The sequence below is a fragment of the Parus major genome, chromosome 2 (genome assembly GCF_001522545.3).
Source record: "Parus major isolate Abel chromosome 2, Parus_major1.1, whole genome shotgun sequence".
NCBI lineage: Eukaryota > Metazoa > Chordata > Aves > Passeriformes > Paridae > Parus > Parus major.
The window spans coordinates 29,828,698-29,846,816 of record NC_031769.1 but is presented as its reverse complement, the minus strand read 5'-3'; the positions used below and the strand labels follow the sequence as shown (position 1 = coordinate 29,846,816).

Sequence of the window (18,119 nt, the reverse complement as noted above, 5' to 3'; positions counted from 1 at the left end):
GTTTCTGTACTGCCAGAGCCAGTCAATGGTAATAATTTACAACTGTGTGAATATTAACCCTGTGATTTATCAGCTGCACTGGTTGAGTTGGTGCCAGTATAGCATCATAAAACAGAGGAGCAGTAGGGCTAAAACTGAACACATTGCTGCAGGAGGTATTTGAGGCATTTAAGTCTGTTGATCCCACATGAACAAATGCATTTGCCCTGCCTATTAAAGGCAGTCTTTAGGGAATCCTACCAGTTGTGTAGACATGCTGGCTGGGCTGGTCCATGTCTAGGTGAGGTAATGTGGATTCAGCAGGGGAAGATGGGGTCCTGGAAAGTGGTCGGTGTTTATCTGATCCTGCCATGCCAACTGTAGCCATCTGAGCCTGGTAGATTTGCAACTGGTGGACATGCCGATGTGACGGGAACTCCTGTTTCCGAGAAAACAGCACAGTAGAAAGAAATGTGAGATGGGATCAAGTAAAACACTGAGGGAAACATGTCAACAAATTAAGTTCATTAGGTCAGGGCCGTAATAAACAGTGGGCACCTCCACCCCCAACTTGCACCTAAGACCCACTCAATAAATCCATTCAACAGATGTTTGCATGCTGACAGTGTGGGTTACTGACTTTGCTGGAGAGTAGGTGATGGCAGGCAACCTGTCAGTTCTCCCTGGCAGGAAAGACAGCTTCATGTGCAGAGACTTACAGAAGACAAAGTTTTTCTAATATATTGAATACATAATATGATGTTAGAACATGCATTTTATGACCCTATACAAATAGAATTTAAATTTTCCCACAGCACTGAAAGTGGAAAGTGATGTTCTTACTACTCAGTACCAAATGTGCTGAGCAACTGTGAGTCAAGCTTCTACAGCTAACTCAGTTCCCAGGGCTCCCTGGAAAGCAGCAAGGATTTGCATATAAGTTTTCACAAATTGTTTAGAAATTCAGGAATTGTTACGTGAGATCCCACTTAGGAACCGTTTTTTTTTGTCATAACTGCTGCTGGCTGTAGGCAGAGGCAAACACTTCAGGGAAATAGGCAGCTGTGAAAAGACTGTAACAGAGTAGAAAAGAAGATTTTCCATTCTGTTTTGTCAACAGATGGTCACTTTTGCTGACATGACAAAGGCTAAAACCCTGTGAAGCCAGTAGGAACCTGGCTCACTCCATGGAGGAGGATCGCTTCTCAAACCATTTTCTTTCTATCTTTCTTTTTTCTGTGCATATAGTCCCAAAACCTCAAACAAAAGTGGATGCAAGAGAAGTATTTTCAAACCACGTAATTCAGTTGAAATTCACACTTGTGACTTAAAACTGCAGGCTCTGTTTATCCTCACCTGGTCTCAATATACATATATGCAGGAAAAAAAATATATAGACATATATACATATACATGTGGCTTTTTTTTTACTTTTTTTTTTTTTTTTTTTTTTTAAAATAAACCCAAGAACAATTAGCATTGTGCTTGGGACAGCAGATTGGAGGCCTGGCTTGGTCAAGGAGAGATTGCTGGCTGCTCAGAGAGGTGAAGCTGAGTTCAGGCTGTGTGGGAAGGCAGGTGGGAGTACCCCAGCCCATCACACTCTGCAAAATAAATCGGCAGCTCATGGGATGTGAGAATGTCTACCCTGCATATAATAAAAGAGGCCTTTATGCAAACACATGCTCATCAATAACAGCTGAAATGAGAATAAATGCTTTAAAAGGCAGCTTCAAAATCCACATTAATATCTAGGGTCACTACTTCAGTGAAAAGACATAAGGTCATGGGAAAGGTAAATCACCTGGGACCTTGTCATAAGTGACTAAATGAAGAAAAAAAATATGAGTAAGCAAAAAGAGGTTATACAAGAATTGTCTTAGTTTAGAGTCATTGAGCCATTTCCCTTCCTTTAAATACAGACCCCAACTTTTCTTATTGTTTTTTTTTTAACTTACAGTGACAGGATAGTGTTGCATATTCCAGGAAATATCTTGAGCTATCTGAAGAGGTCTATGTATCCACCCATGAACAAAATGAAACTTAACATTCAGGAAATTTTTTCCTGAAATCTCTTTTTGCTTAGTTTTGCTAATAATTTTGATTGTGATAAATTTTCAGAGGAGTCTTATTTTTTTGTCTTCATAGGTATACATATGTTTTGCAACCTTTGCTGGGAGTGTGTGTGTTTGGAGATGAGTGAAGAATGCATGGACACTATTGTGTTGAAAATTCTCCCTATGGAGAACAGAAAGAGATACATTCCTTTGTGAGAATTTAGCATTCACTTTCCTCAATGCTGGCTTCATGTAAAGTAGTCACAGGAGGCATTTTGCTATCTGTGATTACTCCCTGCATCCTAGGATCAAGTGGTGGTAGCAGCACTGCTCATGTATTCACAATTTCTTGACTCCTCTTCTAAACTCCCAGCTGAGCAGTTTGGAAGAAGCCAAACTGCTGCCTGCAGGAGCCACTCATGGCACAGAATGTTGCTACCAGACAGGAAATCAGTGGAATACTGTTATTTCTGCTGCTCTCCTCAACTTATATGATGCCTTCATTGGATAAATTAAATAGCTGCTGTGTGTGTATTTCTTTGAGCAAGGGAATTTATGATACGTCTTTCAATGTTCATACTAAGCATTGATAATTTATTAATTGAGTTTATTTTCTGATAATCATTAGAGTACAGAAGACAAAATGATTTGTTCCCGATTGGAATGCTCTTCAAGCTAGTAAAGGTGCACCAATGGATTGTGGTAGTCTTCATTGATCATTGTTATTTAAACATATTTCTTAAAGAATCTTGGAAATTCAGCTGAAGGCAGACTAATGCTGTCTCTGGACTTTTCTCAGTGCTGGTTGACTCTGAGCTCTGACACTTTAGAGCTGCATTGTCTGCCTTGCTGTTGCTTCCAGACCTGAGCTTCAGTTTTTCAGTATTTGTGCATTTTTTTTTTTTTTGTGGAGCTCTACATTTGCCATTCAGTCAATATCTAAACTATAATCTTTCCAGATCTCTGATCTAAAAAAGTCATTTAAGTGGGGTTTTTAGGGTTTTTTTGTTTGATTGGTTTGGTTTGATGCTTTTGTTTTTACTTTGCTGGGTTGTTTGGGGGTGGTTTTGTGAGTTTGGGGTTTTTTACAGTGTCTTGAAGAAGAAAAAAGTCTGGAACATCAGAAAACATAGATAACTCTGGAAGATGTTCCTATCTTTGCTTCTAAAATTATTTTGTGTTTGTGTCTATGTAGTCAATAGAAACAATATTTTTCATGCATATGAACAAATTGAGATAATTTTTTAAAATATTAATCAACCTGTGTGAATATCACCTGAACCAAATGTCTATTTCAGCAATTTGTTGGAGACCAAGAACACAGCCTATTCTTTCTCTCCTCCATTTTCAGGTTAAAGTATGTCCTGTTTATATCATTCTCCCCTCCTCAAATGAAACCAGACATATACTGTGTTTGACACATGTTTATCAACATAATCTGTTTAGGGAAGGAGAAGAAATTTGTGGAAGGTTACATGGAAATTGGCTGACACCTGCTTTAATTTCAGAGGACACAGAAAATGTTTGCCTGTGAAAATCTTTTAAAATTTATTAAAAGCAGAGTAGTTTGTCTCACAAGGCTTACACCAAGGCATACATCCTCTTGTGGCATCCAGATCCTTTAATTGTAATATTTTAAACTGTAGACATCAGCAAAGTTTAGACTTGTTTAGATATTAATCAAAGTTTTAGGCTAGTTTCATGATTAGGTTATATTTTACAGACAACAGGCACACATGAAATACATACATTTTTTTCCCAGCCACCTACATATTTATGCTGTGAGCATTTCTGATACTCTGAGTCACAGACAAGTGGATTAATGCAATGAGTAATGTGGATAATCAACACACTTATCTGGCTCCCCAAATGTCCACCTGGCCTCTGGAAGGGATTAAAGGAACACAATGAATTTGTCTTCAGGTTTTATGTGTTACAGCCCTGCAAACACATGTCCATCTCTCCAGCAATATGACAAAAGCAGTATTTGCACATCTGCAGGGCCAGTGATTTGTGTGAATATATTTGGAGCATTTCTTCGGTAACCTGAGCCCTGTCTGCCCAGCATGGAGCCTGCTAGTTCCAGGTGCCTGAGATTAGTTTATTAGTAGAGGCAAGCAATTAGGGCTTCTGCTGGAGCTAGCAGAGGGCCATCCATTGCCTTCCACAGAAACGAGCTCAGGCCCTCAGTAATTATTTTGAGGAGGAATTTTAGAGTCAGTATCTAAAGAGAAGATGAGCCTTTTAGGAGCATGGAAGGTAAATATTTGTTGTCCTCTTAGTATTACTGTAAGGTTTGTTTAGCAGGGCTTTGAATTAATTTGGGTTGGTGTGGATATTCCTTTCATGTAGATGTGTGATTTGTACATTTTGGAGCTTAACATTTTGTAAATTCTAAGGATTTTAAAGAGAGCTATTTATTTATTTCTACTGGCTCTGAGAACTGATTAATCATGAGTAATCTCTTGGATTATTAGATGGTCTATGTTGGAGGATAAAGCATAGGTGAGTTGTCTATTACAGTCCTTTGAACTGTTATGTTTTGTGCAGAGAAAAAGATATGTGGGATTCATTCATAAAAGCTTGTTTTGCCTCTTAACAGTCTGGATTTTAATTTAATGTTAATATTTAGTTTAGTCACAGTTAAATAAATCCAAATATTTGTATGTCTGTAGCATAATCCCTCATGTTTATGGGTGTACTAACACTTCTGTTCAGGGTTATGCTTTCGCTTTTTTTCATTGTGGTAGAGAACTTTTTTTTTTCCTCTTAGGGATAGCAAATTTTGCATTTCTTACTAATAAGATTACTACTCTGATATATTTGTGGCCAGGTTTATATCCCTCTGTTGTTGTGCCTTTGATGCATTCTGCTGAACTATGAAGTGTGTGCTCATGTCTGTTAATTGGTAAAAGATTTTCATGATTTTCCCATCCTGCCTTCCTCTCCCAAAAGTCCTTAAGCACTACTATCCTTACAAAGCTTTTCCTCTAAAAGCATTTTTGGTGGTCTGCTTGCTAATTTCCACATTATTTTCAGAAAATTACCCAAAGGATGGGTAATTTCCTGAAGGGAAAAGCTACATGCAAATGCTTCAGAAAGTTTTGCCCTAGGAAAGGATGAAAACAAGACCTGCTGCCTTTCAGACCTTCCTCTCCCTCCTTCTTTTGAAGGATATTTCTGGTGCCTGCTCTGCTGCCTCGTCTCACCCCATGGCTCCTGTTGGAGGCCTCACTCCTTAGCCCAGTCCAGACCCCTGTACCAGCCTGGGAACAGAGCAACTTCAGATCCTGCCACTTGTCTTCTCTACCACCCTCCTAGGCTTTCAACCTTCCCAGTGCAGTTGGAGCTGAATGCATCCAAGGGGTGTCCAGGCCAGCCAGTGACTGCATCCAGCAAAAAGGCCTCAGCTTGCAGCAAACAGAGCTCAGCCCTGCTTTAAGGTCCCTGGGAAGGCAGACTTGGCCCAAACTAAGACAGCATCATCCAAAGTCTGACTAAGTCAGAAATTCTGGTCACCCAGAAACTTCTCCTTCAACCCAGATGTAGGTCCTTCAGAAATATCATACAATATATTAATAAGTTTGAGCTTGGTTTTGTTCTTCAGAAGTGACAAGAAAAAACCTATAGAAGGTAATGAATACAAAGGAGTTTGTTCCTTGGGACAAAGAACTGTGGGTAAGTGGAATTTTTAACAATTTTCACCCAGGATTATTGTGAAGTACTATTTCACCTACTGTCCTCAAACAAAGCCATAACTAATTGCCCTCAGAAACCAAGAAAAGATGGGTCCTGAGGTCTTCCAAAAAATGTGTGTGAACAAATATGAAAGTGTAGGAAAGGTGTTTCTCTGTCAATATATACAACCTAAAATAGAAATTAGTCTGAGATATCCTTGAAAATGAGTATGTTGAGACATCTTTTTTACTGCTCTGTCACTGGGAGAAAACACATCACCAAGAAACCCTACCACTTTCTAATTTTGACAAAACCACATGTGGAGCCACCAACTTCCATGGTCATCACTTTCAAAAAACCCCAGTATCACCATCTGAAATATATTCAACCACAAAGTCAGAATCAGCATTTTTATGAAAAGTAAGTAAATTACAAGTATGGTTACAGACACATAGATTGAATAGGTAAAAATGGATTTAGAGCAAGCAAAAGCATAGACAGGAAGAAACAGGACAGTTAGCCTTGAGGCATCTGGATGTATTAGGTCCTCTATTATCAGGATGTTTATAGGATTTGGATTTCTCTTGCTGTAATCCAAGGAACACAATGTTGACTAGAAAATGGGTAAACAGAAATGAAACCTTATCAACTCAATCTTGGATGCAGATACGGAGCAGTGGGATGGAAGCTATAGCCCAAAAAACTGCCTGGAGTCCCAGGCAGAGATTTGCCTTGGGCAGCAAGCTGCTTCTCACAGCAAAATATCCCCATGCTCTGTGCCTTCCCCTTGCCTTCTGAAGGACTGTGGAATAGCTTATTCCAGCTTCTGCCAAGGTAGAGCTTAGTACTTAGACTAGTCCTACTGCAGTGACAGTCCAGAGAGTGGTTATCACCCTCAACCAGTTTTGTTTTGCCCCTCTGTTCCTGGAGTTGCAAAGCTGCTGCTGTAGAGGCCCCTGTCCCTCTCCTTCCATCCTTCCCTTCTAGTGCAGAAACACCTTTGGGGTGACAAAACATGTTACAAAAGCTACAACACTTTTGGGCCAAGAAATAAGGGAAGAGCAAAGACTCTTAATGGAATAACAAGAGCATGCTCCTTTATCAAGGCACATAGGAGAAGATGCACTTTGGACAGCAGGTTGCATGGCTAAGTGTGCAAATCCAGACTGGAGTCACACCCCTTGCCCCTGGCTGCAGGATGTAACAGCAGAGTCAGGACCCTGCCAGCAGACTTTTACCTCTGCTGTTGAATGAGGAGGTGGATTGTCTGCTGACCTGTGTTTTTGAAGGGGGAAGAGGGTAAAAGTTACCTCTCTTGGATGGAAAGTTTCCAGAAGCCTCAGCATCTAAACATCACCTATGTTGGTCCCATAAAAGTGAGGAATCAAGGTGGTCACATGGTATGAGAAGTTTTCAGCTATCTTTGTTAAGAAATAGGAACCAAGCAGTCATGATGTTGAAGCCTGGCATGGTTAAGTAGAAAGGAATTATGGGAGTGACAGAAAAGGTGGCCCTGAAGTTAGAGCACTTTTGCTGGAGAGAAATTCCAGGAGTCCAGCTGAGCTGCTGGTTTTACTCCTGGTTCCTGCTCCTGTGAGAGCTGCTTTCTGTGTTCCCAACATTGGCAGGTACTTGACTTCTGTCACTCCTGCTAAAGTGCTGACTGCAGTGTGAATAGCACTCATCCAAAGAAAATGCTTTTGAGGAGAAATCTTCAAAAGCATCATTCCTGGCTGAATCTTTTCCTCACTTTCTGACTCTCCCAGATATTTAATTAAAATGTATAAATAATTGGGGGTACAATAAAGGGGAAAAATATTCCAGAAAAGTTTGATGCTTTCCAAAAAAAGAATACAGAGAAGTGTAGCTATGAATGCAAAAGGAAAATACAATTTTTCATGTGTCTTTCCCTAACTTTCAGTATTAACAAGTATTTTCTTCTTTTACTTTGATATGAAGAAAAAGTAAGCTCTATAATAACATTTAATGGTTACAACCACCTAATCCTAGTAGCTTTCTGAAATCAGAAAGTTGATATGTCGGTCAAAACTAAATGATAACATCACCTGTCCCACAGATTTCATTGATCTGAGAAATGTCACCCAACTCTCTTCAACAGTATTGGCAAATCAGTTTGGTGTTACTTTATGCAGATAATTTCAAACACTTCCATCTTTCTGCTCTTCATCAGAACTACTTTTCTTAGCAGACTTGTATGACTTAATTTTTAAGTGAAGAATCATTACTTTGGCCTTCACACAGAAAAATAATAATCTCCTATTGGGCTAAACCCCCATTAGCAGTCCAGCTGCAGATCTGTGTTTTCTGCATGTTTCAACAGATTCTACTTTGGTTTTATAGACAATTCTTTGGAGTTCAGGTTTTATTGTAGAAGTAATGGAAATTATTTGGTTCTGACGTATAAAGAGAAAATCTTGGAAAACCCTGCTGTTCAATATAGAGTCCAGACAGACAAACACATTAGTGCCTAAGTATAAAATCATGAGGGTGTATAGATGACCCTCCTTGTATGGAGGTACAGTGAGGTCAGAATGGAGAACACCAGAGGACCATATGGTCAGCAAATATAAGAGCCATCACTGGGGTGTTTGACCAGCTCTGTTCTCTCTCTATTAAGCATTTGTGCAGGTCACTTTATCTAATGCACAAGGCTAGGGAATGAGCAGATTTAGAGCAGCCCTGCTGAGAAGGGGTGCAGGTGGAGGAGAGGCTGGACATGACCCTGCAAGGTGCACTCACAGCCCAGGAAGCCAGAGGTGTCCTGGGCTGCACCAAAAGCAGCGTGGGCAGCGGTGCCAGGGAGGGGATTCTGCCCCTCTGCTCTGCTCTGGAGACACCCCACCTGCAGGGCTGCATCAGCTCTGGGGTCCTCAGCAAAGGAAGAACAGGGACCTTGAGACTAGAAAATAAAGGATTTGAATATAGGAAAGATGCTGCAGATGGAAAAAAAACTGTCACAAAAATCCTTTCAGATATATTCTATATATTTAGAATTCTACGTAGTTGTAAAATGCTCTATACTATTGTAAAATAAATATATTTCTACAACAAATAAGTACAGTTTTGTGTTTGTTTGTGTGTTTTTTTAGTTTTATTTGGGATGAGATCAAATGATTTGTAATTTAAACAAAAATTGAACTGAACATCAGAAGATTTCTTACGAATATTTCCCACTTTGTTTTCTCAGCCTAGGTTTTGCTGCTTTTAGCAAGTGGGAAAATTGCCAGAATGGGCAGATTTAGAATGGAGGGAAAAACCTTTATGTTTGCTGATTTAGGAACAACTAGAGAGTTAAAAAGAAACAAGGAAAATGTTACGTGTTTGCATAGCACAAATTGTATAATGCACACTGCAAAGTAAATTATACAATTTCTTATTCCTTAAGTAAATCTCCAAACTTAAAATGCAAAGTAACTTTCAGTAGATACCATATTCTTTGTTATTTTTCATGGGAAGGATAAATTATCTGAACTTGCCTCATTGCAATGTACCTCAGGTGGGGCTATAGATTGCTGTTACAAGGAGGGATGTGGAACACTGGGTGGGACTAAAAGGAAGAAGAGAGGGGAACAGTATTACAAAATCCTAACATCTGAAAAGCATAAGGCCCAACCTCTTCCCTTCTCACCCTCTCTCTTTTTTTATAATGCCTTCCACTTTATTTATGGTTTTAAAATTTGGAAGCATTTTTGTTTGTATGTTCAACTATAAATTCTTGTCTTTGTGCCTTTTTGAAAAACTGCATCTTTCATGTGCTCATGTTAATCCTCAAATAGCAAAAGATATTACAAGAATTGCAAGAAATGGAAGCAGAAAGAATAAGTAAAGAGAATACTAGCTGGGGAGAGATGGGGCAATAAGAACACTTGTTCCATTCTGGAAGGAGGCTCATTGATTTGCTCACACTACATAGGGATCTCAACACTGCTTAGCCAGTATTTTACTTCATCTCAAAGAGAGATCTCTCCAAAGTATCCAGACTAACTTACAAGAAAAGAAGTCTGAATGCTTAAAAGACCAATGGACACAAAATTACAGGCCAAACAATAGTCTGTATTCCTAATCTGTGCTCTGTTACTCCTTACTGTGATCAATGACCTTCCTGAAATAAAACACAATAGTTTTAGGTATATTAATTAAAATTTTTAAAGCTGCTTATATATGGACCAAAAATAGCTTTCTACTTTAGACAATGGCTATTTTTATTTTTTTCAGAGAATAGCTGTGTACTACTTAGAATTACTATCTCTTTGTTTTAAAGGCCAGCTGAGATAGTGATGTTTCGACTCATATACTGGGGAAGGCAGCCCTGAGGATCAACTCCATTGCTGGTGAAGTCCCTTAAAGCACCTCCCTAATTGTGGTCTGATGGCAGCCTGGGAGGACATCCACATGCTGGAGATTGTTTCCCACAAAGGAGGGAGACAAACTTCTTGCAGACACACAACACACAGGAAAAAATACATACTGGAAAATATTGCACCAAATAAATAGCTACAATTTTAACTTTGTCTAGTGAAACCTGGGAGGACAGAGTGGGGGAATCCTGAGAACCAGTAAAAGCAAAATGTTAATTCTAATTGTTGTATTTACTTGGCCTTGTGTTGTGACAAGTTTGTTATTATGCAGATTTCCTACCTGCCACCTTCTATGGGAAGATTTTGCCAAGTGAAGTTATGCAGACAATTCCCCTTGCTTCTTACCTCTTTATTTGTAATTATGTTGGCCCTGTGTTCACTCAAGATAACATTATAGCTGTTCCCAAATGCTCTAGATTTGGAGCCTGTGACAAACAAAATCTTTCAGTGCCTGGAATACTTTTTTTTCCCTCTGTTGCAGAAGTGCAGCTACTAACATACTGAAAACAAAGCTGTGCTTGTTTATTTTCTGACAGTGGATTAGTAGGTGTTACATATTTCCAATGGTATAATTTCATAAATGTCCTTTTTTTCTTCAGACAGATATATAATGTAATATATTGTCCTTATGTTTTTTTGTAGTTTTTGCTAGGAATATCAACATTCCTGCTCTGTAATAAATTTTATATATGTGACGCATATATATCCCTTGCATGATACTGTCCTATTAAAGGTTATAATGAAAATAATCTGTAATTCATCTACTACATAGAAAGTATTTTTGTGTGGAGAAGCTAAGGTGTAGACATCACAGATCCAAAGTGCACAAGGATTGGAAATCCTGATTTTTAAGTCCTTTCTTTAACCACTGAATCAGTAGTAATTGCATTGTATCAATAATATTCTCTATTTCTGGCCTCACATCTGGTTTAATTGTGAAATAATGCAGCACTGTGGCTTTCTGTGTTTCCTATTACAACTGATATCAGGAGGTATGGTCAGAAGTCGGAAGTTGTTTTGGTTTGATGGTGCTGGATTTGACAAAGGGTAGGAGAAAGAGGTTGGAGCAATTGGCACTGTAAAATATCACAGCTTTTAGGTACTGCTCAGACAAACTAAAGTATCCAAATCTTTAAGCTGGGTGCAAAAGGGCTCTGAGCAGATGGGGTGAGGAGAGGAAGGCTGATAATCCCTGTCACCCACAACAAGGCATTGTGGCAAAGCGGTGAAAGAGCCCATGAAACTTCCCAGCTTTTGCATCCGTAGGGTCATTGTGGTCCTTAATCTTGTTGGGAACATCCAGTACATTGTCTTTCCAACCTCTGGCAGCATTAAAGCTACTCAGGTAGGTTTCCCAGGAGGAAAGGCAATCACATAAGCCGGGTGTACGTGTCATGCTGAGCGTGCACACCGTGCCACAGCCAACCTTTGGGGCCACCGCGAGACCCGAGAGATGTGCTGACAGCACTCCCAGAAAGCAGTGCCAAACCACCCCAAATAGCTGGCACCCCACATCCATGCCATTGCATTCAGAATGGCTCAGAAGCCCTGCTGGCCTTAGGGGACCATCAGCAAACGAATGGACGCTGTGAAATGTATCGCACAGCCTTGGCAGAGCTGCAAAGGTGGGCTGTGAGCTTTGAGGCAGGGGTCAAGGCACCGGGTGCTGCCAGCCCAGCCATTCCTGCTGGAACTCTACAAGACGTGTTTGAAGGTCTCTTCTCAGGAATCACAGGGGTTAAACCCAACCTGATTGCACTATCAACAGATATGCTAAAAGAAAGATCTAGCCCTGAGCCCAACCAGAGAACCTAATGCTGTCCTGAGGCCCAGCCACAGGCAGTGAGCTTCTCAGCTCCTTCCTTCTCCTTTTCCAAATCCTACTCTGACTATGGGTGTTGGGGTTTCTCTGCTGCTCTTGGTACAAAACTGTAATTGGGACAATTCAACAATGGCAACATTCAAAAGGAGGAAAATATGTGAGATTGGAACTGAGCTTTTGATTTTTATTGATAGTTTTAGAAATATCCCTGGTTTTCATCATAGAAGTTCAGATTCACATATCTAAGTGGCTCTTTGGACATTGAAATGTGCTATACATATGGATATAATTTAATTCATAAGAATCTTATGGCTGCTACCTGGCCTTCTTTGCTTATTTTTAGTCAGTCTACAGAGAACTTAAAAGACTTTTACTGTACAGTTGGAAATAAGAGACAGGATTGTTTTTCAGTTTTTCTCATGTGCATTTTGAGGCATCAATCTAAGCTATGACCAGGTTATTTTTTCGTATTTTTTTTTCAAACGTGGATTTAAGCCCTGATGACTTTTTCATACAGCAATATTCTGCAATGTCATAATACAACACACCCTATGTGTTATACCCTTAAGAAGTTCCTGGGCCTTATTCTTTCTGGGAGAAGGAATCATGAAGTTGCAAGGGTTCCATTAAATCTTATATAGAATTGTTAATTAGCTGGAGAATTCTGATTTTAGGTACATCCAGGAGTTGCTCTGGATACAAAACCTCAGAAAATGCTTTGAAAATTTGGGTTCAATGTAACTACAGGTAGAAACATCTGCTAGCTCGTTTAATCTCCAGCCTTTTGTGTGTGTGACAGTAAATGGTCACTGAGCTCCCTTTCAGAGCTGGTTTTATTTCTGGGCTAATATTAGTAATACCTGGAGATTCAACATACTTCAGTACAAAAAGTGTTATTTAAAGTGTTATGTACCCAAGTTGATATGGTCAAAACTCTTTTGAAAACGAAGTTTTGTTATTTGTGCAATGATTGCTAACAGCAAAATTAAGCTTGTTACAATGTGAGTTATACATTCCAACCTTGTGCAGTAGGAAGGAAAACACAGTGCTAATTTATGAGTAGCTGCCATCTGAAGGCACTGAGATTTTAGGCCCCATTGAATCTAAACCAAAAAGGACCAAGGGAATACCTGAGACAAACACTACATATCATTGTATTTTAGTTTCTTTCACGTATTAAACTGTTCTGATTTCAACCCAGGAGTCGTACCTTTTTTTCCTGATTCTCCCCTCCCTCCCCCCATCCCACTGGGAAGGACTGAGCAAGGGATGTGTGGTAGTTAGTTGCCAGCTGAGATTAAAGCATGGCAACATCGCAGGCATCTCTTGGTAGCCCTGGCCAGGGGAGGGGATACAGCCGGTCAGTGCTGCTGTAGGCAGCGCATTCCCATGCAGGGAGCTTGGGGTGACCAAGGCACATTGTGCCTAAACCAGAGGTGTGAGTTGTCTCACCTAGTGTTTGTATTTTAATGAGAAAGAAGGGAGTGAAAAGCCCTGAGCAGGGGTCCACGGCTGGCTCCTTTCAGCTGTGAAATGTCTGTGTCCCTGGGGGCTCTCTTCTCCCCGGGGGCACAGGGGGTGTGAGAGCCTCCCCTTTTCATTTAAGAAGGGTTACAGGGCCATGCTGCCGAAAGAGCTGCACTAGGGGCTGAAAGTCCCGAGAGAGTTTTGGGTCAAGTTAGGTTGCTTTGGGAGGATTTGGATCTCTGAAGATGTTTTGTTTTCATTCTTTGAATTAAAATTTAATTTAAGTAATTGAAATACATAATCCGTCTCTGAGGAATGCTGTCCTAATCTTGTCTCTTAGAAGAAAAAGCAGGATTTTCAAATTTTATCTATTACTGATCAGCTGTATGAGCTTACACCAGTCTTCTAATGTCTCTTTGTGTCGCCTTATCTCATCCTGGCTTTATCACTCCTAACTATGGAGATTTCAAGCAGTTTGTCCTTTGCCATGTGACAGTTCAATGCTCAATGCTAAGGATGCTTGACTGCAATTGTGGAGTTAAGGCACATAATACTTATTGAAAATATACCTCAAAATTCTACTTACACTTCTGCTCGCCTGCTCCGCCCCCCCCCGTAAAAAAAAAAAAAAAGGAAAATACTGTGAGTTCCATTTAGTTGATTTCAGCATAGTACATATAGGTCCAAATACATTTCATATTAAAAGGGAAAAAAAGAAAAGAAGTAAACATAAGGAACCAGAGAAAGAGAAAACGTGAGAGAAGAGAAATTAGATGGGAGAGGTGTAGAGAGAAAAAGAATCCATCTTCAAAAAGACAAATCATAGCTCAGACTCTGGATGCAGGCGGCAATCTTCTCATCACCTGGAAGCAGTCAGAGCACCACGACTGTGGGTTTTGGATATTCACACAGTATGATGTTCAGTTGAGAAAACCCTGATGCCCTATGTCGCTACGCAGCAGTTACTTCTATAAAAGCTTTTAAATTTAGATTACCTTTGTTGTGATATGAAGGCTTTTGAAATCTGTGGTTATTTTGGAAGGGTTTTGTTTATTGCTCTAGTCCGCTATAGAACGGAATCTACCCTATTTATTCAATTCCTCCCAAAACACCACAGAGATGAATTGCTGCAATGAGTGGTTGTGGTAGCCCAATGGTCAGACAAAATCAGCTGAGAAAGCAGGGCTGGTTGTGCACCAGCTGCAGGGCTCGCCCGTCACCAGCCACAATCACTAACCTTTTTGGGAAAAGTCACTTCCATCAGTCAGGCCACTACAGGGCACTGGCCGCAAGGCAGCAAAACACTGCTTGGAATAATTCTTTGCAGATGCCAGGAACCGGAAGTTTCAGGGAGAAAAATGAAAGCCATTCACTCTTCCAATGACACAAGCCTTTGATACAACAAAGTCGGTTGGACAGAGAGCTCCAAGGTCAGGAAGGCACGTAAAGATTGGTGATTAGAGAAATACTATATCAGCAAAGTGTGGCAAGCTATTAAAAGAAACTGTAGCTTTTATGATTGTGCTGCTGGAGCTTCCCCAGGGCTATTTATATTAGATATTGAGTTAAGCATAACTTATTTAGTCTCAGCATTCCAGAAAACATTTTGATGTCAGCTACTGAAGGAAAGTAAACACAAGGAGGAGGAAACAGGGCTGATCCCAAACAGATAAAAATTTTGTAATTTAATTTTGTGAACCCATGCATGTTAGAGCATTAAGAAAGAGGAATTTTTAAAAGCTTGATTTGTCTTAAAGCATGGTTGATAGAGGTATTTAGTGGCTGTGCAGCCGGGGGAGGATGGGTGGAGAAACAGAGATGATTTATCACCTTGAGTACTTGCTACACCCTAACAAAGCATGAACGCAGTTTTCTGTAGGCATTTTCATCTAGAGCAGATTTTATGCACATGTGTGGTTCTCATCTAATGCTGTGGGCTTGTGTGTATGTTAAGCCAAACTATTTGCTTAGCTGGGCTGTTTGCCCAGTGGATGTCCTGATGGCTGGTGACAGGGATTTGCCTGCCCTGTAGCAAGCAATTAAGAGTCTCTGTGACTGTAATTTAGGAATTGCTCTATGAAGTCTGGACTTTTGGTCACTAAGCAAAGAATCCAAAATCCGATCTAGGGGCTGGTAATGTCTGCACAGATATTATCTCTCAGCTCAGCAGCTCCAGTGCAGGAATCATGCATGATTATTTTGTAAGAATAAGTCAATAAATTCATCAGGGAGTTTTGCTCACGGGCTCTCTATTCTCTCAGAATAACACTATGGACCTGAGGAAATCACAGCTATGAATGTAAGTCAGGTGTGGTTTTCTTTGACTTGCCAGAAAGCACCGTTTTTTTAACACTGAGAAAGTGGGAGTGCTGAAACCTCAAAGTCAAGTACAGCTCAACTCCCTTAACACAGGGGAGACGCCTCAGCACCAGCTCCTTGCAGACGATTTTTTTCCCCTGCCATCTTGACTGTGCTTTGATTCTTAGATTTATTTTTGAAAGGTGCTTTAAAGGTATTTTTTTTAGGTGGGAGGTTAGCACTTACAGCTTTGTTTGCATTCCGCAGGAAAAAAACGTGTGAAGGAATATGGTAGAACTAGCATAATGTTACCAGTATCACTCAGTAGATGTTATCTGTCCAGAAATACTGTCCAAGAAACAATCTGTGCTTCCTACTACCTTGTTCTAACCAGGTGTTCTAATGTCATGTCATTTTGGATTTAGGCAAGAAACCAGCCTTTTCATTTTCCTTTATCTGAGTAAAAGATATGGTTTATAAGTTTGTGAAGACCATACTTTCATGCTTTTCTTGATTAGCATACTTCCCATTCCATGACTACTTACTACTGATAAAGTTTTTCACTCAGATTGTGTAATTCTACACTTCTGTGATTGAGTGAAAGAAAACTTCCTCTTCCTTCTCACCTTGCTATGTATTCTTTTTGTGCTAATGTTTTCACTGCAAAGAAATTATTCAGTACCACAGAAATGTCCCAGCTCTGCAGGTTACATATTAATGACCAGTTCTCCCAGACAGAGGATCATATTCCATTTAGAGTGCAAATGTTATGTCTTATGTCTGATGGTTACCAAAGATCACAGGGAGGACTTAGCAACTAAGGCTTTATTTGCATGCCCTCTGCCTAAAACAATACTAGTTAGTACAAAAACTTCCCACAGATATATTTTTTCTCTTAATTATTCAGCCTTAAATACTAGTCCTAATTCCTGGCTTATTAAATAAGATGATGCTGGGCTATAATTCTCTCTCTCTTAACTTACCTTAAGTTACCACTTTATTGCACTTTTTGGCTGTCTTTAACAACAGCCTGTTTTTACTCAGGAGTATTTTGCATGTTGTGGAGATAGATTTTAAGCTTTTTGGGACCCATAGGTAAAAAGGGAAAAGGCTTGTGTTGTTGACTATTTAGTTGACAAAGACAATTCATGGTTCAAGGAAAAGGAAACAGAAATGTGTTTTACCCTAAAGCTAGACAGAAAACTAGTACACAAATTTAATAGAAGAATGTGTTTGCCTATGGCTGAAGGACTAGATGAGCCAAAACAGATTTATGATGATAAGAACATAAGAAATGCCTCACTGCATTAGGCCAGTTGATCATGGCCAATAATGTCTCAGACAATAGGAGATGCTATTTAGTGAGAGCACATGAGCATTGTTACTCTCTCTAGTTTATTCTCCTCATACCCTCCTAGCACACAGAATTTCTACAATGTAGATGTTAGAGGCACATCCCTCTCTCTTTCCTTTAAGATCTGCTTACAACCCTGTTGTCCATGAATTTGTCTAATCCTGTCTTGTACTGCTCAAATCTTCCATGGCAACAAATTTCAGAATTTCACTACTCATGGTGCAAAATGAAAAGAAAAAATTTTAAAAATTTTAAAAAAACCTTTAAAAAAAATAAAAACCCAAACATTAATACCCCACCACACCAAAATCTTGCGTGTTTTAAACTGATCTCCTCATAATTTCAGCAAAAGCTCCCAAATCTAATATTGCAGGATTTGCTGAGTAACAGTTTCTCATCCACTTTGCCTGCTGCCCTGCTGATGTTGTGAATGTCTTGGCATTCTGTAGCAGAGTTAGACATGTATACCCAGAAGGGTCTGTGCACTTTTGCAGCCTCTCATGGTGATAATATGGCCCTGGTTCTCACTTGTACAAACTACCTTTCTGCTCAGCATTGTTGAAAACAGTCCTTTAATTGATGTTGGTGCTGCAGCTGGCTGGTAGATGACCTGCTCAGTGGAGAGAGGACACTGCCAGCTCCTGCCAGGCTCCCTCCTTGCCTCAGCATGCCCCAAATCTGCCACCTCTTCTCCAGGCTGAGGGAAGGCTGGCAACCAGACAGGGAAATCTTACTATTTAGGTGATATTCCCTAGGGGAGCATTTGAGAAGTGCATTTGAGTTTTATTTAAATGCTTAAATGTTTCTGGTTTATACAGCCCTGGGTTTGCCTGTATAAAAGCCCCATATTTAATGCAAACTAACCTATGAGTTTTCCAAATGGTTTCCTCTACACTTCTGTTTTTCAAACCCTTAATTTTGTACTTCTCTCTCTCTCTCCTTCCCTATTCTCCCCACTGGGAGAGGATGGTGTATCTTTGCACAAATCATTAGTATGTACTTGAAAGCAGTAGGCAGTAAAACTTTGACTATAATGCAGTTTAGTCAAGAAATAAGAGACAAAGCCTAAAGGCTGAGACCAGCAC

The 18,119-nt window shown here is 40.0% G+C and overlaps 1 protein-coding gene across 13 annotated transcripts in view; it reads right to left on the bottom strand.

The window, feature by feature from the left end:
* Positions 1-18,119, bottom strand: part of HDAC9 (histone deacetylase 9) — a 457,012-nt gene that overhangs the window by 148,232 nt on the left and 290,661 nt on the right. For all 13 annotated transcript variants that reach the window (XM_015618303.1, XM_015618309.1, XM_019005657.2 and 10 more), the window contains one exon: positions 241-418. In XM_015618303.1, coding sequence (XP_015473789.1) covers positions 241-418 — 178 coding nt within the window. The remainder of the gene's footprint in view (positions 1-240; positions 419-18,119) is intronic.